This window comes from Fistularia commersonii, chromosome 19 (assembly GCF_037954325.1).
Source record: "Fistularia commersonii isolate RoL2024-O1a breed Wild chromosome 19, RoL_Fcom_v1.0, whole genome shotgun sequence".
Lineage (NCBI taxonomy): Eukaryota > Metazoa > Chordata > Actinopteri > Syngnathiformes > Fistulariidae > Fistularia > Fistularia commersonii.
In genome coordinates, this window is record NC_141302.1 from 2652608 (window position 1) to 2674706 (window position 22099).

The 22099-nt window shown below is 50.3% G+C and overlaps 2 protein-coding genes across 6 annotated transcripts; both read right to left on the reverse strand.

Moving 5' to 3' along the window:
- Positions 1–610: 610 nt before the first annotated feature.
- Positions 611–12413, reverse strand: supt16h (SPT16 homolog, facilitates chromatin remodeling subunit). Of its 2 annotated transcripts, none has more exons than XM_086165810.1 (24): positions 11845–12413; positions 10767–10859; positions 10155–10325; positions 9830–9982; positions 9589–9735; positions 9339–9490; positions 8854–9026; positions 7170–7260; positions 7016–7089; positions 5933–6045; positions 5794–5859; positions 5626–5724; positions 4969–5084; positions 4717–4870; positions 4515–4642; positions 4175–4437; positions 3977–4095; positions 3639–3877; positions 3478–3553; positions 3235–3404; positions 3032–3161; positions 2800–2926; positions 2647–2721; positions 611–1600 (listed from the first exon to the last, which is right to left on the reverse strand). In XM_086165810.1, exons 1-24 carry the CDS (start codon positions 11908–11910, stop codon positions 1497–1499), a joined length of 3099 nt encoding a protein of 1032 aa, XP_086021936.1. In that variant the 5' UTR covers positions 11911–12413; the 3' UTR covers positions 611–1496. The 2 variants fall into 2 exon arrangements, with proteins under 2 accessions (XP_086021936.1, XP_086021935.1); XM_086165809.1 differs by having other exon boundaries at positions 2800–2932.
- Positions 12414–14593: 2180 nt separating this feature from the next.
- On the reverse strand, positions 14594–21520 carry tox4b (TOX high mobility group box family member 4 b). Of its 4 annotated transcripts, none has more exons than XM_086165664.1 (9): positions 21416–21520; positions 19061–19129; positions 17907–18197; positions 17566–17826; positions 16507–16845; positions 16256–16336; positions 15576–16172; positions 15191–15345; positions 14594–15105 (listed from the first exon to the last, which is right to left on the reverse strand). In XM_086165664.1, the coding sequence occupies exons 1-9, from the start codon at positions 21419–21421 to the stop codon at positions 15048–15050; spliced, it is 1857 nt and encodes a 618-aa protein (XP_086021790.1). In that variant the 5' UTR covers positions 21422–21520; the 3' UTR covers positions 14594–15047. The 4 variants fall into 4 exon arrangements, with proteins under 4 accessions (XP_086021790.1, XP_086021789.1, XP_086021788.1 ...); XM_086165663.1 differs by having other exon boundaries at positions 15516–16172; XM_086165662.1 differs by lacking the exon at positions 21416–21520 and adding an exon at positions 19789–20473.
- Positions 21521–22099: the final 579 nt, after the last annotated feature.

A 22099-nucleotide genomic window follows, 5' to 3' on the forward strand; every position in this document is an offset into this window, starting at 1 on the left:
GACGACGGTCGGTCTCCGCTTCATGTCCGAGCTGATTCTGGCCATCAGATGCAGACGCTCGACTCGTCACGGTGCGATTTTCTCTCCAAATACATTAAAAATACACATTTTTGTCCTTAATTTTTTTTTTACAGACCTACATAAACTGAGTTAATCATGGGAGTCACTTACCGGCCGCTGGATCCTCTGCGATCACATACACATTGCAGTGTGAGAAGTGTGTGTTGAGGCTGGATTGAACGGTGTGTGTGTGTGTGAACCAGGTAGATAACCTTACTCACATTTTCCTTTACGTTCATGTCACAATGAACACCCAGCGGGAGGAGGAACCTATACATTCAGACTGAGCCCTCTGGGTTTGGTGAAAGGGCAGACACACACACACACACTCCCGTCATACACACACGTGTGTGTGTGTGTGTGTGTGTGTGTGACGGGAGGAGACAGAACCGGTTGGGATTGTGAAATGAAAAAATTCTGGGGTGGGGGGAACAAAGGGTTGATGCTTGAAATGGCAGGTTTCCTTTTCAAAATAATAGTTTTTAAAAGAAGCTGTTAGATGTGGATTCCAGTCTTTAGTTATTTGTATGAATGACACGACCCCGGTTACAGATCCTTTCCATTTTATTACAAAAACAAACCTGGAATTTTATTTTTTTTTTCCTTTTTTGTTTTTTAGAATTAATCGTACAACAACATATCTACTCAGAATGAACAAAAAAACAAAAAACAAAAAAAAAAAAAAAAAAAAAAAGTGGGAAGGGAGGGTAGAAGTGCGAGGAAGACTGTGTGTGTGTGTGTGTGTGTGTGTGTGTGTGTGTGTGTGTGTTGCTTTACAAATCCCTGGGGAAAAAAAAAAAAAATTGAAAAAGGAAAATAATCTGAACCCCCTCATCAGCATCACCAACCCCCTTTGAGGAAACGAGACAAACTGCTTCATCTAAAGATCAAGATCAGTGGAGCACAAACGGATGGGGGTCATATTTATATATATATATTTTTTTCCAAATATATATATATATATATATATATATATATATATATATATTTGAAAAACACGTGGTAGAAGAAGTGTCAGTTTTTTTTGAATTACCCATTTAATTAAGAAAAGTTTTTTTTATTTTTTTAACAGAAAGTAAATAAGGTCTGCAATAAAAACCCATCCAAACACATACACGCGCGCGCACACACACACACACACACACACACACACACAGAAATATGAAACCCTGACGTATGGGGGAGTGAAGAAGAAGGAATGAAGAGGAGGAAGCTAATAGAAAGTCTCGCCTGCCTTTGCTGGTAACTCCGTCGTTTCAAGGCAACACTTTGCCGAACCAACACAAAAATAAGGGGCTTCTACGTCTATGTACACATTGTGTGTCTGAGCGCGCGCGCGTGTGTGTGTGTGTGTGTGTGTGTGACTCGAAAGAGCCGGTTGGGGCGGGAGGTGGAAGGGGTGGTTTGGCAGTAAAGTGTGAGGAGAAGGAGGGCGTTTAGGACCGTCGCTTCTTCTTGCTGCTGGGCCGCGGGGCCGACGACCGGATCTTCCTCTTCCTGTTGGAGGTGTCCTCGTCCTCGTAGTGACTCTCCCTGTCGGCTGAAAAGCGCAGACAAACGCACGGCGGGTCACCAAACTGCGGCGCATCGTCCGGTCCGCTGCGGGACCTGCAGGCGTGCAAAGATCCAGGCGACCCCTCTCACCCAGGAAACCCTCCGGTAGAAAGTTGCAGCCCATCATCAATAGCCTGCCTCATCAATAACACCCCGATCCTCCACAGACACTGTTCCAACCCCTCCTTGCACAACATTATGATCTAATTTTCTTATTTTCCACTTATTTACTGCCTGTTCCATGTTGTCTGTTTCGCACCGTCAACCAAAGCCTTGTAGTTGCAAAATGGCTTGGACGAATAAAGCGGTTCTGATTTTGATTCCCCGGACCATCGAACCCTGGCCTTACAGAGCTAATATTATCTAATACAGTGGTTCTTAACCTGGGTTCCATCGAACCCCAGGGGTTCGGTGAGTCAGTCTCAGGGGTTCGGCAGGAGGTCAAGACACACATTGGTGATGACATCACTGGCCGCAGGTGATCACGCTACATAGCTCGGCCTATCCGTGCTGCAGGGATTTCGGCGCGCTCAGTTGTAGTAACTTGTGACTGTCGTGATGGTACGTCATGTGATTTCTTTCTTCATATTTTAATCCCTTCATACTAATTATGTCGGGCAAAAAAAGAAAGCGGTCGGAAGAATACGTACAATACCGATTCACATGTATGACGGAACGCGATTGGAATCGATGTCCTAACTGCATGATTTGGAATGACAAGATGAGCAATTCTAGTCCAGCACTAGCAAAACTAAGGGAAGGCTTCCTTCAGCTGCGTGGAGACGGGAACTACAAGAACATAGCGCTTGCTGAATTCAAGGTGAAGGGAGCCAGATTCCATGAAAAGGCTACTCCGCCTGTTCTTTGTACCCATCGACGAAACGATCCTCCATCCAATAAAGAAGGATTCGGTGAATGCGCATGTAAAACAGGTGGGGTTCAGTACCTCCGACAAGGTGAAGAACCACTGATCTAATATTATTATTATTAGCGCCTCTCTTCCCATGCATTGTGACAACAAAGGGGACAAACCTTTCCTGGCCTCCTCCTCCAGCTCATCCCAGTCTTTGCCGCTCTCCTCTTCGCTGCCCAGCGACGCGCTATAGTCTGGGGGAACAATCAGGCTGTCAGTCTAAGCGCGTGCGTGTGTGTGTGCGTGTGTGTGTGTGTGTGTCGTCGCGGCACCTGAATCCTCCGTCTCCGAGCTGTAGTCTTCATCGCTGTCCTCCTCCTCGTACTCCTCCTCGTCGGCCGACGGGTTGAAGGTCTCGTCCTCCATTTCGGACTCCGAGTCTTCCTCGGCGCCGCTTCCCTGAGTCAAAAACAGAGAAAGACGGAAGGCGCCCATGTGATGTGGTCGGGCGTCTGATGGCGAGGCCGGCGGCGGCGGCGGCGGGGGAAACTCCCGCCATTCTACCTCGCTCTCGGGGTCCAGGAAGGACCAGCCGCCCTGCTCGAAGAAGCCCTCGGGGTCGTCCACGATGGTCTTCATGACCTTGCTCCAGTTGAGGGATTGGACTCCCTCCGTGTACTTGATGTCGCACGAGCTGAGGAAAAGCAAATGCGATCATAAACATCTTCTTCTTCTTCTTCCTCCCCCCGCGGGCCGGCGGCGCCTACTTGAGCCACTCCTTGATGGGGTCCAGGGAGTTGACGGGCACGGCGTTGATCATGGTGACCTTCTTGTTGTAGTCCTTGTAGACGATGACGGCGTCGAAGTTCTTGAGGTGGAACTGCACGCGCTCAAAGTGGACCAGCTCCACCTCGTCCAGCGTCACCACGAACGGCGGCTGTTGGGGGTTCAAACACGATCAGCATCCGACCGGCGGCGCCGAGCGACCCGTCGGCCGGCGTCCTTCTCACCCATTCGGTCACGTTGACGAGGGAGCTGGACGTGGGCTGCAGCAGGCAGGTGCTCCTGTAGGGGGCGCCCTGGAACCTGGGCGCAGACCGGGGAGGGAATTGCGTCATCGCGTCGTTGCCGCGGGCGACCAGCGGCGCCCTCCTCCCCCCCCACGACTCACCCCAAGTCCCTGAAGGGCACCTCGAACTCCAGCTCCTCGCGGGTCAGCGTCTCCACCTTCTCGATGAAGTTCTTGAACGCCGACTTGAGCTTGTGCCTCATCTCGCGCTCCATCTGCTCGGCGTACAGGTCGTCCCGGTCGTGCATGTGCTGGTGCTTGCCCAGGTCCGTGGTGATCTCGCCCACCTCCGTGTAGAACTGCACGTCCGTGTGGCGCCGCTTGCCGAACATGATGGCGTTCTGGCGGCGAGGAGAGAGGCAAGGACCTGACGTCGAGAACATCCCGGAGGAGGCGCGTCTCGGACGGAAACACACACACACACACACACACACACACACCTTGAGGTGAAAGTGAAGCACGATGATCATCTCGCCGTCGCACGGCTGGAAGATGGCGTGTTTGATGTTGTTGTAAAGGATGTCCACCTTGTCTCCTCGCACCGACGTGAAACGGAAACCTGTGCGGAGACAAGGCCGGCGTTAAGACGCCGCGCGCTCGCCGGCGGCGACCACGACGAGCCATGGCGACCTCCTGACCGTTGGTGTGAGCCTCCAGCGAGCCCTGCATCCTCTTCTGAGCGATGTTGGGTCTGATGTAGAGGTCTTTGAGCTTGGGGTTGCTGCGGTTGAGGTTGATGACCAGCGAGTCTTGCTTGACGATGCCCTCCTTCTCCTTCTCCTCCGCCTCCCGCGTCTTGTAGCGCTTCTGGACCTCCTTGATGATGCGGAAGGCGTTCTGTAGGTTGGTGGAAGGAACCGACGTGTCGCCGGGGGCCTTCAGGTTGGACGCCCGGTACGTGCTGCGGGACGGAGAGGGAGACTCCTCAGCGGCGGCGGCGGCGGCGCGGGACTAGTTTCGGAGACGCCGGGCGCTTACATCTCCTTGACGAAGGTGGCGTCCGGGTTGGGGAAGATGTTTCCCTCCTGTCGGCCCAGCGAGCTGCCGGGGACGTAGAAGTTGATCCTCAGGTAGGTGTAGTCGCCCTCCACCGACATGCTGATGTTCTGCAAACACAAGACGCCATCAGCCGGCAGAGACGCGGCGCGTGGACGGCCGCCGCGGGGGCGGGAGGCGCTACCTTGATGGTGGCGATGTGGAACGGCGTGGCGATGCCGAAGACGGGCATGATGACCGTCTCGTACTTCTTGTCGATGAAGATCTTCATGTCCCTGATGTCCTTTTCCCGGGGCATCTGAGACACGTTCTTGTAGGACACGTTTGACTTCCGGGCTCTGATTGGAGGAGAGGAGGAGGAAGGAGAAGAAGAAAGCGGCGTTTACTCATCTGAACTTTCCCCCCGTTCTTCCGGTCGTCCTCCTCCGACACTCACTTCTGGATGTGCTGCTCGCCCTTCTGCTCCGTCAGACGCCGCTTGGCCTCCTCGTTCAGATGGTTGGCCAGCTCCTTCTGGTGGGCCCGCCGCTTCTCCTCCGCCGTCATCTCGTTCTGGGGTCGGACAACGAAACCCCCGCTGATTGACGGTACGGAGCCCCGACCCCCTTCCCCCCTTCCCCCCTCCCTCCCTCGACCCCCGGATTGCGTGGGGAGTGTGAATGGAAACGATAATAAAAAAAAAAAGTAAACAACAATAACGACACGCATGCAGGATTTACGCGTGTGAGACGCGGGCGGCCGTGGATGTCCCACGTCGAAAAATAAAAACAAAAAAATAAAAAATAAAAAGAGATGAGGATGACTCTCACTGGCAGGAGGGGGTTTTGTTCTGAGGAAGGTCAGGACGAGTACTCACCTTCCCAAGTAGCTGGGAGAGCACAAAAACATTCACACGCTCAGTTATTGACACTCTGTCAGGGAGACACACAACCTCGTCACCAGGCGATAGGATGCACCCGCTACCGCGTCAGCTAACGTTACGGATTTGGGGAAATTTCAAAAATAATTTCAAAAAAAAAAAAACAAAAACGGCCCTGACCTCGGTGCACCGCTACCCCTGCGCCGCCTTTCCGGAGAGGACGCGCCGACTCACCCTGGTCCTGTCGGCCAGCAGGGCGGCGCTGCGGGCGCCCTTCCCCAGGAGCTCCTCCGCGTCGTCCCCGTCCTCCTCCTCGTCGTCCTCGTCGTCGTTCTGCGGAGACGGCGTCCGTGAGAAACCGGCGGGTTCTTACCGGCGGCGGGGAAGGAAGCCAAAACCCACCTTGAGGAAGATCCCGACGTTTTTGATCTTCTTCTTGACCGGCGTGAGTATCGTGGCGGCCTCTTCCTGCAAAAACCAAAAAAAGAAGATGCTTTTCATATCCATCGAAAACACACCCGTGTGTGTGTGTGTGTCTAACCTCGTTGATCTGTACTGTGTCGCCAATGAACAGGGCGTACTTCTTCTGCTCCTCCTTCTTGCCGTCTTTATTGACCAGGTCGGCGAAACCCAAGCTGATGCTGAGCACCATCCCTGCAGGGACGACAGGCACCGTCTTACTTTGAAAAGGACGTTCGTCGCAAAATAAATTCATTCACTGTGCGTGAACCCCCGTGATGTGAGACCAGCCCCCTCGTCCTTTTCAAATTTCATTTTTAACATTTGAGATTCCCACCCTCATACTTTACATGTTTAATAAACCAAATTTGACAGTGTGGACAAAATTGATAGACTCAAAATTTGTGACGCACCCTATCATCATAAAATGACAAAATGTAGACAAAATGAATCTATTCAAAATTTGCGATTGACCGTCATCCTTGACAAAATGCATAAATTCATTCAAAATTTGTGATTAAATTTAATCCATCAATAACATCGTGATTAACTGACTCGTCCATGACAAAATTTAATAACATTTGCGATCCGCCACTGCATCCTTTACAAATTTTATTCAAAAATAAATTAACATACTGAAAGCAAATTCAAAATTTGCGATGAATCCTCTTATTCTTTTCCAGTTCAATTAATAAATAAACCTTGTAATTCACCACCTCATCCTTGACTAATTTAATTCATAGTTTGACAACATTTAAACAAAATAAACTCAAAATTTGGGCTTAACAGACTCAATTTAATATTAATTCATAAAAAAAAATCCGCTTCTCCCCTCATCCTTTACAATTTTAAATCACAAATAAAATTTGCAATTACCTCCTTCATCCGCTAAATGTGTAACAAAAAAAAAAAAAAAAAAATTTTAAACAAAAAAACCAAATTAATTAAAAATTTGAGATTGACCCTCTCATCCTTTCCAAATAAAATAAATAGATTCAATTTGCGATTAACCCTCTCACCCTTTTCAAATTTAACATATTCATTAAATTTGCAATTTAACCCTCGTCCTTTTTTCTTCATCAATTAAGTCCAACTTTTCATACATCTGAATTAATTAGTTGATTATCGATCGGTTATGGATTCGAACTCATCATGACATCCTCACCTTTTTTCAGCTTGTACTGATTCTTGGTGTTGAGGACCAGGGAACCTTCTCTGAACTCGATCCCCATGGCGAAGCTGCAACACACGGGAGGTCAGGGGGCGGGGAACCAGGACGACACCACCGTGTGTGTGTGTGTGTGTGTGTGTGACCTTACCCGAGGTTTTTGGTCAACTTGGCTACGAGATCCGGCTTCTCTTTCTTCACGTACTCCAGGACGGCACTGTAGGCTTCGCAGATTTTGACACCTGTGCGGAAGCGGAGCGGGAAGAGACGATGATCTCCGTGAAAATCAAAAGAAGGATCCAGCAATAACTTGACTGGAGAGTTAAAACCGGTTCCGTGTCTCAATTTGCGCGCGAATCCGACGAAAATGTTCCTATTGAAAAGGCCGCCCGCTTTGGATACGTGTTTTTCCCAACAATAAAAATCTACTTTATAGATAACAAATCAAAGTGTCAAGAAATACACCGGTTTTATTCAGTACTTTTACCTTGAAGAACGGACGCCGATGTCGGCAGCAGAGGTTGAGGGAGTTTTTCATTTGGCTACACACTTAATGCTACCATGTGTTGCTAAATGTTACATGCAAACTTTACCACACTTTATCTGAACGTCCTTCAGCGACAAAATGAACGCCGTTCCGCTTTTTAAAACGATCAAACCGGCATTTAATGATTCGTCCAACGACGTCTCCTCGCAGACGACGCTCTCGCTCCCTAGATCTCACCGGCGGCGGCGTCTCCATCTCTTGTCTGCAACAAGCACGTGATTTTCTCTGGTCTAGCCGGCAGCAGACGCCGCGTCCCGCTGTTTTTAAAACACCGCTTCACGGACGACGGCGGCGCTCGTCCAAACTCAGCGCTCGGAAAACTCGGAAGTCCGTGCGCTCTTAAAGTCAAGGTTCACCAATCTCTGATAAATCCGCAAGACTAGTCGCGGCTTCGGTCAAGAATATGACAACAGTTGGAGGATGACATTAGGACTTGTTCAAAAAGGAGGAGGGTTGATGCGGAAAAACGCTGTTTTTAAAAAAAAAACGGTGTAACTGCGAAACAAAGTTTCCCCTGGAATGACTAGAACTAAGGAGGGCACGGAAACTAACCCAACTGCGAGTGCAGATCTACCCAGCAACGTGCAAACCGGCGTTCACGATTGTTGTGGATTTTAAGGGAAACTTGGAAAATAGTTATTAAAAAAGAGAAAAGTTTTTCCTACTGTTTTTTTTTTTTTTTTTTTTTTAAACTTCAGTTTTTCTATACAGAGACCTCAAAATAAAAAGTTGAGTGAATGCTGTGTTTGAACTGTTTGCAACACTTAAAACATTTATCAAATTTCCTGTTTGTCTTAAACTGAAATAAAGGCCTTGATTTAATTTGCCTGAGACTGCTTGTATTTCTGGTCAAAGCGCTGGCTGTTTACCACACAGGTACACACTCTTTGACGTTTCCTGCATTTAAAACCGACAAACACGGCTGAAACCGCGTGAGGACGCAGGGTGGGTCTGCCAGAAGACGCAAGCTGGACTTCAGCTGGTGATTTTAACTCGACGCCTCGGACGGAGAGCGTCCACGCTGAGAAACCCACGCTGAGAGAAGCTGCAACGGCAACACACCGGCGCGGAAAAGGACAGATTTTGTGAAGGCGTGCGGATTTTGACCGATTTTCCACTCTCGGCAGCCGAGCAGAAAATCGAGGGCGAGAGCGCGCGGAGCCGAGCGACGGCGAGCGGATCGCAATCTGACGCCACGAGGGGAGAGATTGGCAGAACCGCTTTTGAATTATTGACGAGCGTGAATGAAGTGATATCTGAGGCGGCCGGACGGAGCGGCTGCACGCACCGTGTTTCAGCTCTTTCAGCAGCTCCTCCTCCACCTGCAGCAGGAAGTTGTAGTTGTCCTGCATCTCCTGCGGCGGGTCCACCATGAGGGTGCGGACCAGGTTGGAGCAGTACGACTTGTAGCGGATCCCCATGGCGCACGTGATGGCGCCGAAGTGCATGTGGTTCTTGTCGCTGCGGCAGAAAGAGCCGAGGTCAGAGGTCGAACCGGAGATTCTTTCGGTTTCGCCGGGAGTTTTTGACAATTTGAACCAATAGCTAAATTCTTCTCATTTAAACACCAGAATACTGGATTTTAAGGCCCAAACTTTTTAAAGTTGCTCCCATATAAGAGCCTTCACTTAAGTTTAATCCCTTCTTATTTGCCACATTGATCCCCATGATAATTATTCTGATGTCTCAGACATTTTTCACTGCTAATTTTCCGCTGCGACGACCTGAATCCGACACGCGTCCCATCACCTTCGGCGCCGCGCTCACGCCTACCTGACCACACTGAACTTCAGGCTGTAGTTTCCGCCGCTCTGGATGATGGGCGGGTAGCACATCTCCACCGTGGAAGGATCGGCCCCGCCAAGATACTTCTTCTCCTCGATGGCCTTCTCCACCGACTCGGCCAGTTTACTGTGACGCACTTTCTGTTTGGGGGCAGTGAGGGAGACGGCGCCGACTAAGGACGCTGTCCAGGAGTCGGAAAATCGCGTGGGTTGAAGCCACGCGCTTTCCCCGCCCTCACCTCATCTGCGTCCACGATCTCCATGACCCGCTCCTTGAAGAACTTGGAGTAAACCTCGCTGGTGATGGCGGCGGCCTTCTTCATCAGACCGAGCTCCCCGTCTTCCTTCACCGCCATCGTGTAGGCAACCACGGCGCTGATGTCCACCTGCGGGCCGGGGGGGGGGAGCAGAGTTGACGCTCTGGGGTCTAAAATCGAGCGCCTCTTCAGCGCAGGAAGAACATCCAGGCCGCGCTCCCACCTTCTCCAGTCCCTCTGCGGAGATGGTGTCGTTCCAGCTCTTCATGTACTCGCCGGGGAATTTGTCCTTGCTGAAAACCCCCAGCGTCTTGCCCTCCTTGCTGCCCCTGATGGCCTCGATCATCTTGTCGAAGTTGGCTTTGTTGCTTTCATTCTGGGCGGAGACACGACACAGATCGGCGTTCACTTCCAGGAACTGGAAAGGACGAGGTGACGCGCGGCGGAGTGACAGCAAACATTTGCGTTGTGTTGGATCAGTCCACGTACTAGGAGATCACACTGGTGTTGGAGTTCAGGTTTAGAGAAAACACACACACACACGTTACCTTTTCTCTGGTCAGCAGGGTGATGGGCGGGACGCCGTTGGCGTTCTCGTTGCCTTTCGTGATGGCCACCTGCTTGAGGAAGTCCACCTTCTTCTTGCTGGCGAGGAAGATGATCTTGGTGTCGCAGAAGACCATGATCGTGTCTGTCAGCTCGTAGCCGAAGAGCCACGTCTGCGTGGACAGAGGGGAGTAAGCAGAAGGTCGTTGGACAATTCCGATCCGCCGATCATCACGCAACCGACGACAGCCGAGTCGACAGCGACCGGCCGTGTGGATCTTAAAGGGGCTCCTTGCTTCTGACTCATCAGTTCTTTAAAAATGATGAGGCTGAATTAAATCGGACACGTAAACACCGGCTTTTAAGCATTCAGGATGACAAATGAAAGCGAATTAAACTAAAACATTGTGACAACGGGATGCTGGACAAGTTCCACAGTTTTTTTAAAAAAACAGCCAGCACGCTGAGGAATAAGGCTGTGTGCTGACACGAAGCAAGGAAACGGGGTAACTTACGAAACGCTGACCCGTAGACCGATGCAACCTACGCAGAAAATGAATTCCAAAGAAGAAACGCAGTCCATTTGCATTTCTTTGTGACCGATGAGCACGCACCTGTATGGCGGTGGATTTGGCGTACACGATCTCCTCGTCCACGCCGACAGACACCACGATGGCGTCGACTTTGCCAAACTCATCTTCTCCCTTCTGCAAAACAGTAAAAGGTGGCGGTTAAGAAGTGCTAGTGAATAAGGGTGATACAAAATCAGTAATTCTGCAGTGTTTGCTGCAGATGTGAGGACAAAGACAGGGTAGTACGTTGATCAGCATCGGTCAAGTGAATCAGCATCAGCAGGCCACTTTTTTTTGTAAAAAAGGCCGTTTTTCCACCAAGTCTGAAACGTTTAAAATCAAGTTAGCTTTCCGTTAAAACTGCATTTCACGGTTGAGCCAGAAGACAGTTATCAAAGACTCCACATTAACATGACTGGACTTCACCTGGAGAAGAAACAGTAACAATAATAAAAACATTTTACATTTATAGGGATGCTACACGGATACGAAAGTTGTCAAATCAAGCCAAAAATGACTTTATCCAACCTGTGACGATAGGTAACGGTTCTGTATGGGTCCTGCACATGTTACCAGGACGCTAGTTTGCTGGTAATTAGCCAGCTAACGCTAGCATGTAGCCAACACTAGGCTCCGGAAACAGACAACAAAGCATTCGCGGCGTGGCCGTGGACACGCCGTCGAGCACGGACGTGGTCAAACGCATTTCGTGGTCCCTCAAGATTCTTTTAAAAATAAATGAAACAGCTGCCGTTGTGCTATTGACGATGCTAGCATCTCAGCTAGCTGATAGCCAACCTAGCTAAAACAGCAACGTTAGCTCACGGTGTGAATGGAGTGGAGCGGGTGCTAACGCTAGGCGGCTAACCCGCTTTTCACGACGGGGTGGATAAACACGATCTTCGTGAAACTTCCACGCGTGTTTACGCCGTGTTAACGGGGCCGGGGGCCTGTTACACCTGGTGGGATGCGGGGCAGAGTGAGCAGGTGGGGGGGGGACACGGCGGACAACAAAAAAATCGAGGGGGGAGGGAGAAAAAAAAACACCTCCACGGCTAAACCCACCGACGCGAGGAGGGGATTAAAAAGTAAACACTCGTCCAGAATGAACGTTTCTTACCTTCCAGTTGCTGTAAAGTCGTTTAATTCGCCGATAATACGCTTCCTTGTCCAGGTTAACCGCCATGGTGTTTGTCCTCCGCTGCGAACTCCAGCTCCCGGCTTCGCTTCTCGACAGGCCGGATGGTGATGGTGGTGGTGAGGATGAGGAGGATGAGGATGATGATGGTGGTTGGTCTCTATCAACTGACAACAACGCACTTTTTTCCCGTCGTCGCTTTTTTTTCCCCCGTTTCTCTTCACACTTTAACTACGGAGGCCTTCGAGATGTAACATAAAAAAAAAATAAAGGAAAATGCGTAGTGATCTTAACCGGCAGGGATCCGGTAAAAATCGACAAAAACAAAAAAAAAAAAACGCAGGGTGATTTTGCCGTTTGTTTTTTTTTTGGGGGGGCGCTTGTACGTCCAAGACGCACGCCAATCGTTGCAATTAAGCCGCCCTCCCTTCTCCTGCGCCGCGTTTCCCTTTCCCTCCCCCTCCGGTTTCACGCATCAACACAGAAAGGATGATAAATAACGCTTCTTAACTACATTTGCACAACATCGATATCTTTCAACCTCCCCCCCCTAAAAAACAAAAAATAAAATCTAACTCCACAATTTTGCTCAGTCTAGATTTTATTTCCACACTGCTGATTTCATGTTTTGGGTTTGTGGCGCATTTTTTTAAGTATTGGATTTGTGCAGCTGCGCCGAAACAACAGCGCCTCCTATCTTGTGTTTGACCACGCTGCCTTTTTTCCCGCCACGGCGCTTTTTTTTTCCCGCCATCGTCATCAAACTCTCCCCCACACTTCCTCCTTGCAAGTCTCGCGATGTAAAGTGAGATTTGAATTAACACCGTGATGTCACTCCTCACGGCATGACTGTGTGACTCCAGTGACATGAATACATATATATTCAAATATATAATCCTATAATCCTTTCTATCATTCATTTTAACAATTTAATTAAGTTCATATTTTTCCTTGTTTAGAATACCTCTGTTGTCATACCTCAACTGTAAAAAATGTTGTACCACTACTAAATTTGTAGATGAAACCGTTGCTATTTTTAATAAAAATAAACCATGTGTATTTAGTGTGAAATAAAAAAGGATATGACACGTTTGCATGTTGCAATGCTGAGACCCCTTGATCGCCATGGTGACAGACAGGCTGACAGATGAGGTTGGACGGGAATCTCCATGGACCGTGATGTTTGCAGATGACATTGATCTGTAGCAAGAGCAGGTGAGGGAACATCTAGAGAGGTACCTGACAGATGCAGATGGTGGAGGTTTTTAGTAAAGAGGATCAACAATCCAGTGCAACAGAGGGTGTGGAGAAGAAGTGAGGAAACATGTGCAAGAAGCCAAGAGAGATGAAGATGTGGAGGTTCTCTTCAGGAATGAGGGTAGAAGGATGCTGAGGTTGGCGGAGGACCAGAGAGGAGGTTTATGGATGGAGGGAAAGAGGACAGAAGATGAGCTGGTGTGAGAGAAGAGGGTGTAAGAGAGGGTTTCATGGAAGCCGAAAAGCACCCTTAGTGGCAAGAACAAGAACTACAGGGACGCAATGACAACATAAATTCCCCGCGGACCTTCTTTAAAATACACAAAAAAATTAAAGCGCTTTCTTTTTTCTCCAAAAGCAGTTTTTATCAGAGCTGGTGTGTTTATTTCATTTCATTCGATCTTTTTTTTTTTTTTCTTCTTTTTTCCTCAAAACAGCAATTTTTCCACCACAAATGTACCCGATAAACCAAAATATGCACCACAGATATAAAAAGCTCTTCTAATAAACGCAGGTGACTTCAGCAGAGGGAACAGAAAAGGGTTTGAGCTTAAGTGTCTTCCTGAATATTAGCACCTACATTTAAAGTTTTTTCAACCCCCCCACAAACAACGGCAGGTAACATTGAAGAGTTGGCTTTTTTTTTTTTTTTTTTTTTGTCCGTGTCTTGATAAACGATGGCAGCTTACTCTCCTTTCTTTTCATGAACCTTATCAAGCTTTGAGGCCGTTTCAGGAAAAGCGGTCTCTCCCTGTGACGACGGATCGGGGGCTGTTCTGAGTTAAAAGGAACAAAACAAAAATATGAGGAGCGAGGGGAAGGAAGAAAAATTTGAACGCTCCCCCTCCACTAAAAAGACACACAGATGAACGAGGAGGGAAATCTGAGGGGGGGAAAACGGCAAATTAAAAAAATCTGTAGGTTTTTTTTTTTTTCCTCCCTCGGTCACTTCGATCTTAAACATCGGAGACAGACTTCAATTTCAGATATAAAACGAAAAGGTTCATCATGAATAAGTCACAGAATCCTGACATTTTCCTCTCATGTACCCACGAGAATGTCATTAAAATCCAAGCAAGAAATGACAAGCCTTCGTCAAGTTTATAACCTGACAGACTTTTGCCACGACTTAAAAAAAAAAAAAAAAAAAAATTAAATCAGATGAGCTCAACGTTGCCTGATTTCTTCTTCCCCAAAACCTACGTCTGTCTTCCCTTCCCTCCTCTATCCCATTTCTGTAGTTGTTTTTGTTTAAAGTGGCGTAAAGGTGGCGCCGCAGCCTCCTCCCCGCCGGGTTTCCTCAAACGGCGTCGGGAAAGGAAAAGGCCGGTGAGATGGGTGGTCTGTAACATAAAGGTGTCCGGCGTACAACAAATGGAGTTAAAGTACATTTGCAAGATCATATGATTTCCTCCCTGCATTTTTTTTATCTTATTCAACTCAATTAAAAACACAATATCAATATAAAATGTTCTCTGGTTCTGTTGGTTTTTTTTTTTTTTTTTTTTTGTGTGTGTGTTGTTTTAATCTAGTCCATACTTTAAATGTACAATAAACGGTGGCTGCGTTCCTGCGCTCTTCTGCATCCCGAGCAGCAGCAGTCTTTCGCTCTTCCTCCTTCCGAGCGGCCGTCCAGCCGCGGCGTCTGGAGACGGCGGGGTTTTTTTTTTCTTTTCCTTTTCCTCTGCCGGTGAGCCGTCCGAGCGAGGCGACGCGAGCTCCGGCCGGTCACGGAGCAGGGTGTGACGTGACTCTCCCGGCGCCGCCTCGACTCCGGCGAGGAGGGGGGGGGACGCACCCGTCGGACGGGACAGGATGAAACAAACGATCAGGCGCCCGGCCTGGCTTTTTTTCGTTCATGCATTCACTCATTCCTTCTTCCGGTCGTTTGCGTTTCCTGCGTCGGACGAGTCCCGCCCTCCCGTCCCCTATGTGACGGTGGTAGAGTTCTGCCCCCGGATGGCGCACCAGGCCATGAACACGTCCCTGCGAGATGGGAAAGCATCGTGAGACATGAAATCCCCGTTTTCACGACGAGTCCGCGTGGGCGAGCGCCGAGACCGACACCAACCTGCAGTGTGTGGCGACGCACTCGTTGCTACAGTATTCTTTGTCCCAGTCTTTGCTCTCCACCGCCGGGTTGGTGCAGCCGGCTCGCACGCAGATGTTGGGACTGGACACGGCGGCCACGCTGGGCCCGGGGGCCACGTTCACCTCCACCTCCATCTGGTCGACACAGAGGGACGACAGAAACGTCGTCGAGCGATTCAACACGAGAAGGTCGCAGCGGGTCTGACTTTGGAGAACAACGGCGCCCCCTAGTGGACAATCGAAATAACGCGCGGGCTAGCTCACTGGCCGATGTTTACTTTTACGCTCCGTTTTGCTAAACGTACCCCCTCCGCCTCTCCCACTTCTCCCGTCACGGCGGCGGCGGCGGCGGCGGACCGTCCCACCTCCATGGTCAGATCCGTTGACGCTGGCGTTTCCCCGGCGGAGGTCACGATGATGGGCGCGCCGGAGTCGGACTGCCGCGACACCGGGACCACCTTGATCTGCAGGGGCGGCGGCGCCGTGGCGGAAGCGGCGCCCCCTCCCCGGGGCTTGGCCTGCAGCGGCGGGGGGGCCTGAGTGTGCACCATCTGCTGCAGTCGCGGCGGAGGCGGCGTGCTCTGCATCTGCTGCAGCGGCGGCGGTTGGCGCGGGGACGAGGCGGGCGTCGCCGTGACCGTCACGGCGCCCGAGGGAAGCTGCGTCTGCTTGATGATGATCTTGGTGACGGTGGGGGGGTTGGGGGCGGCGGCGGGGGGAGGCTGCGGCTTGATGGCGCCGGTGCGGGAGCGGGTGGTGACCTGAGGCAGGTCCAGGATGATGTTGGAGGTGCAGATGTTGGTGATGGTGTTCTCCTCCGGGTTGTAGTGCTGGGACCGCGAGGACCGAGCCGCCGGGGCCGGGGCGGGCGCGGCGACGATGGCGGGAGCCGGGTTCGGAGGCGGGGGTGGCGGCGGCGGCGGGGGAGGTGACGGCGCCGTGTCCATGACTTCGATGGGCGCCTGGAGAAACAACAGGAAGGAGTTCAGATGATTCTAAACCACTTCTTCTCCTATTCGCCCGCTCTCTGGAAGCTAAGCCTCACCTGAGCGGTCTGGCCTGCTCTGTACTCCGCCAGCGCTTTCAGGTAGTCCTTCTTTGCCGCCTCATTTTTCCTCTTGTAGACCTTCAGGGAAGACAGAGACGCCTGTAACACCAGGATGTTTGCGATCCCTTCTGGCTGATTTCTTTGCTCTGACAAATCTTTCAGAGATCCTTTCATGCAGTTTAGATCCTTCAAGGTGTTTCATTGCTGTTTTAACCGGAATTTAATTCCTTCTTTCCCCCCCGTCGTACCTGTTTCTGCTCCTCCCCCAGGCTGTCCCACATGGACGCCACGATTTTGGAAACCTCCCCGAACGTGGCGTTGGGATTCTGCCCCTTGATGGCCGCCTGGGTGTCCCTGAAGAACAGGGCGTAGGCCGACACGGGCTTCTGGGGCTCGTTGGGGTCCTTCTTCTTGCGCCCTTTCTTCCCGCCGCCGCCGCCGCCGCCGCCGCCTCCCCCGCCCTTCCGTCCGATGACCGGGGAGACGCTGGAGGACGGGGCGGACAGCGTCGACTCGGACAGCGTGGGGTCGAGGGAGATCACGCCGGGGGAGAAGGTCTGAGAGACTGGGGACTCCACCAGGACGCTCTGAGGGGGGATGATAGGGATAAATAATAAGAGCTGCAGGACGGTTCATCCCACCCCGGTGCAGAACTCAACGGCCACCAGAATCTAGAACAGCCGTCTGGACGGCGCATCTGTGCTACAACCTCACCGCCTCACCCCATTCATGTGACAAGCTTGTCTTGTTGGTCTCAGCCCACTCGAATCCTGCTTATTTTAGGTTACTTATTTCATTCTTGTCTTTGCTATTGTCACACTATGGTGATGTTTAGTTTTACTGGTTTATTTTCATCCTGACTGTCTTATTTTTTTTTCCTTTGCCCCATTCTTATCCCATTCTCTCTGCTGTCTATTTATTTGCAAATGTCTTTATTTATATCTATTGACACTTTTAGTGTTATGCTGCTGTGACTAAAGAATTTCCCCTATGGGGATCAATAACAGATCACTACAGATGGAAATTAGCTATGAGCTACAATCTGGTACAAACATCTCTGCTGCTGTGCTTAATGTATTTGTACACTGTCCGAATAAACTTCTAAACAAACAAATAAAGTTTATCTTATCCTGAAAGTATGAGATGAGATGAGATGAGATGAGAACAACTTTATTAATCCCGAAGGAAATTATTGTGCCAGAGTTTCAAGTAAAAAAACATAACAGTCATAGATAATAGTAGAAAGGAGGAAGAATAAGAAATATAATGAAATATGAATTGTAGTAAAGCATCTTAGGGAGGCTCACCCTCCTGAAGTCGTCCATGTCGTCATCCTGTAGCGAGCTGGTGGGCGACGCGGTGGCTGACAGCGGGTGCTCCGGCGACTGCGGGCGCTGCAGAATGTTCCCGCCGCCCAGGCCGAGGCCGAGCTGGGCGCTGAGCTCCGACTGGTCGATGGTGGACAGCTGGCTGGAGCCCAGCAGGCCCTGGCTCATGTCGCCCAGCGGGACGTCGATGGTGACGGGGGACGAGCTCCTGAACTGGGAGCCGATGGGATGGCCGAGGTCCTGGCGGCGGGGAGGAGAAAAGTCGGACGTTACGGAGCGTCCGGCCGACAGGAAGGACCTCCGGGGGGGATCGTCCTCACCATGCCCAGCGAGGACCCCAGCAGGGCGCTGCCGGACTGGTTGATGACCCCCAGGCTCAGGTGCTCCAGGCCCTGCGAGGGAGTGTTGACGAAAGTGGAGGCGAAGGAAGGGTCGTCGCCCTCCACCACCGCGTTGCCGGGGACAACCACGCTGTCCGACGGGCCCGTGTCCGACAGCTCGCCGAAGTGCGACACCACGTCGGACACGGTGAGCGCCGAGTCCGAGTCCGGGTCCAGCGAGATGGGAGGGATCTCGAACTCCTCATCGCCGAGACTCGGGGTGTGGAAGGTCTGAAGAGCGGAAGATCGGGGGCGGGATGTCAGATACAATCGCATCGACCGAAGGGGGGAGTTGGAGCTCGCCGGCGTTTCCCCTCATTTGTTTTCCTCAAAAACAAAACAGACGCTGCCGGAAACAAATGACCTGCCGCCAAATCTGCACAACCCCATTCAGATGCGAATCTTTTTGACAATTTCTAGCCTTTAATCCAAATCAAAGATCCTCCGTTTCACTTGCGAGAGCTGAGAACAAACTTCGGGTCGAACTCCCCGCTTTGTCTCCGCCGTTGTTCTCCTGCCGTCCAATCACAACGTAGGACGGAGACCGACGACGACAGCCGAGCTCCTGAATCGGACCATCGTTTTCTCTCTTTCCTCGAACTGGCATTTTACCACGAGTGAGAGCGGACTCTCTTGAGCCGTCACGCTGGCGATTAAACCCTCGCCTACCAGATGCCCGCGGACCGGCCCGGCATTTCAGTGTGAGGCAAAGAGCCAAACGGCCGCTCGGCTTTCTGAAATGTCACGGCCGTGACACTGGAGAGCGGCCTTTGGAGAACGTTTTGAAGGCTCTAAAAGCAGATGTCGCCTTGAGAGGCCTAACAGACGGATAACTTGGCGAAGGGCCACTAAAAAGCAAAACGTTTTAGCGAAAGTTGCCATGCACGTTGACATGCAGACACTCAAAACAATAAGCTTTTTTTTTTTTTAACATAAATACATAACAAATAAATGCCTATAGAGGCAAAACATGTGCAAAGGAGACTTTGGAAATAAACCACCGGCTTCATACGGTGTCTTTTCCCCCCATTAGTTGCAGTTACACGCAAATAACGGGAGGTCAGGGAGTCGAGATGCTAGGAACTTGCGATTACCTCGGACGGGGTGAGGAAGGGGTGGCCCGAGCCGGAGATGGTCAGGTAGTTGTCACCGCCACCGGGGAACTGAAACATACAGATGAGTGAGGACAAGTGAGCAATATGTTTTGTTTTTTTCCATTTTGAATATTTCGCGCAAAGCTGGGCAACAGGGGAAAACTTCCATTCTGGCAGGTATCTTCAATATCCATTTTATCGTGAGATCGACTCCTATCAGACGCGCCATGAGGTGAAATGAAAAACATTGTGCTTCCATTCGTACCCATTCGAATGGAGTATTAAAATCTGACACCCCGTCTTTTGTGATTTAGCCTTTTCAGCATCTCCTATGACAAAACACACAGGCGTGCATCAAACTCCTGCTACTCCGTGGAGATGTTTTGCCAGATTTCCAGGGAGGGTCCCGGTCAGTTCTTGGCGAAATCTTTTCGTGGCAACTGGACTTTCGGACTTGGAACAGAGGGAGCCGCTCGGATGGGAGGCTGAGACGCCTTCCGGGGGAGAAATTCAAATCCAGTTGCCACTGAAAAGATTGACAAGCCTTAAATGGCACCTTGCTGGGAAAACACCTGTCACAATGAAAAGAAACAACAGAACGCCTAAGAATGTAGCTGAATGAAACTAGTGGTCTTGGTTGCCAACCAACACACACCCCAACACCATGTGTGTGTGTCTGTGTGTGTGTGTGTGTGTGACACCTGGGCCGTTTTAAGGAAAGGAGTCACCTTGTTGTCAGAGTCAAATCCATTGAAAGACTGCGGATCCAAGAACTCTGGATCGCCGTCGTGCTGGCCGGTACCGTCGGTCAGATCCGAGTAGAAATTCAGGTCCATGGTTTCAGCCGGGCCTCATGGGTCCGCCGAGCGGCTCCTCGGCGACCAGACGTTGCGCAACCAACACGCCGAAAAACGGGGACTGGCTAAGCCCGGCGAGGACGCGGCGGGCAGGGCTAGCTTGGCTAGCCGGCTCAGAAGAAAGCCCGGATCCCGGCTCGGGACTCGATCGAAGGACGCGGACTCTCGGACGCGACGTTCGGGTGTCTCCGGCAGCTCAAGCGGGGCATGTGTGCGCCGGCGCCGAGCCGAAAATAACCCCGTCCCGCTGGCTAGCTACCGAGGATAAACGTGGCCGGTCCCCGTCTGGATGACTCGTCCTACCGCGGGTTAGCTTAGCCGGATTTGACGCAAGGCTGCGGAACAGCCTGGCGCCCGTCCGTCGGCCCGCCCGTCCGTCCGCCCGTCCGCCCCCTCTCTCTCTCACCGGACGCCGGCCGACGCGGGACGCGTTTGACCGGCGAACCGTCGGTGCTTCACGGCGGACGCGGAAAAACCGAGATGACCGTCATATCCGAGGCGTCCCTCGCAGGAAGACTAGCCGTATCCCGGTCTCGGCCCGGCTCAGGCTGCTCAATAGATCCAGACACATGGATGGGATGAAACGGCGGTTGGGAGAACACCGGAAACGGAGAGAGGGTTGTCTCGAAATAAAAGCGGTTTTTGTTTCTAAATCACTTGTGTAAGATATCGAATAAAATTATCGCTGAACGTTAAAATTAAATATACCACAATTTGTGAGAAATCCACACAAGCTTGTTTTGAAGCGTGAATGTCTCAATTGCACTGGATGAGAAGTGGTATTAATAAACAGAACAAGGCTGTAAGAATCCTCAGAAATGATAATTAATGGGTAAAATTCTGTTTTTTTTACATTAAAAATATCCCAAATGTGAGTGTTGGAATAATTGTTTTTAATTTAGCCAGCCGGAACCGGAAGTTGTCTGCGCGTGTGTCGCGGAAGTCCGAGTGACAGACGCTAGTTGCCTCGCTTCGACTTCTGATTTTTTTTTTTTTTTAAACCATGACAATGATTTTCGCCAGCAAATCGGACATAAACACACCAACTAGCCTCAACTTTGGAGCTTTAACCCCATGGCAAAAATGATACTTTTGTCAGTTTCACCTTGCGCTTTCCATAATAGTTCCGTCCAAATTAAAATCCCCGGCTAACTTGATGCCCCTTACATTCGACATCATTAGCCACCTTCCGCTACGAGCGATTGCTAAACTAGTGGGTTGATATTAATACGGTGCCGTCAATTTAGCAACTTCTCCGCTCCTGCTCCACGAACTTAACTGTGAGATTGAACTGCTGAAAGTCACATTCATTGTGTGTATTTGACATCTTTGCCAGGGAAACTACATTTGAATAGTAATTACGGAGTCAGGTGATCTGCTCGTTAACAAGATCATCATTGTGTTTGTGGCAACCAAAGACCGTGTGCTGTCGTTAACCCTCGCAGATGAAGACAAATGTGGCGCTTTTATTCTGTAAAAAGCGTCTAACTACTCTTACCTCCATGTTCACCCTCGAAATCTGATTTTTATGCTTAGTTTTTAGTCCACTTTTGCGAGTGAACTTCGCCCCGAATTGATTTCCTCAAATATCACAACATGGCACCGGCTACCGGAAAATACGTCACAGTGGAAGTGACGTAAGTACGTTGGAATGGTGCGTTTACGGACAGACATAATAGTCAGTAGAAACGGCTTTCTTGTTGAATTGAAGACGTGGAGGATTTTTCATTATCCGAAATAAAAATGGCTTTCCCTCACAAAGAGCAGACACAAAAGGACTGTCATTCACCACTGACAGCTTTTTATCAAATATCTCAACTTTTTCTTTGATCAAACAATTCTGATTCTTGTGAATTTGATGTCTAAAATGTGTGTAAAAGTGTAAATGTACATATAGAAAGAAAAACTGCATATTTTTCTCATCGATGCTTTTCTGAGAAAACATTTTACGCTTTAATTTTTTTTTTTTGGATAGTGATATCCACTTCAATGACCCATAGTTGGTTCCCACAGCCCCAGTGTACTTGCTGTATCCACTACAAGTGATCAGAGATTCAATTTTCAGTAGAACCAGGAGCACCAAGTTCCTCAGGTTGAACGTCACAGACAACCTCAGCTCGTTTTTGGTGACCACCCATTTGTACCGAAGCAAAGCAGAGAGCAACCTGATGCAGGACCTCCA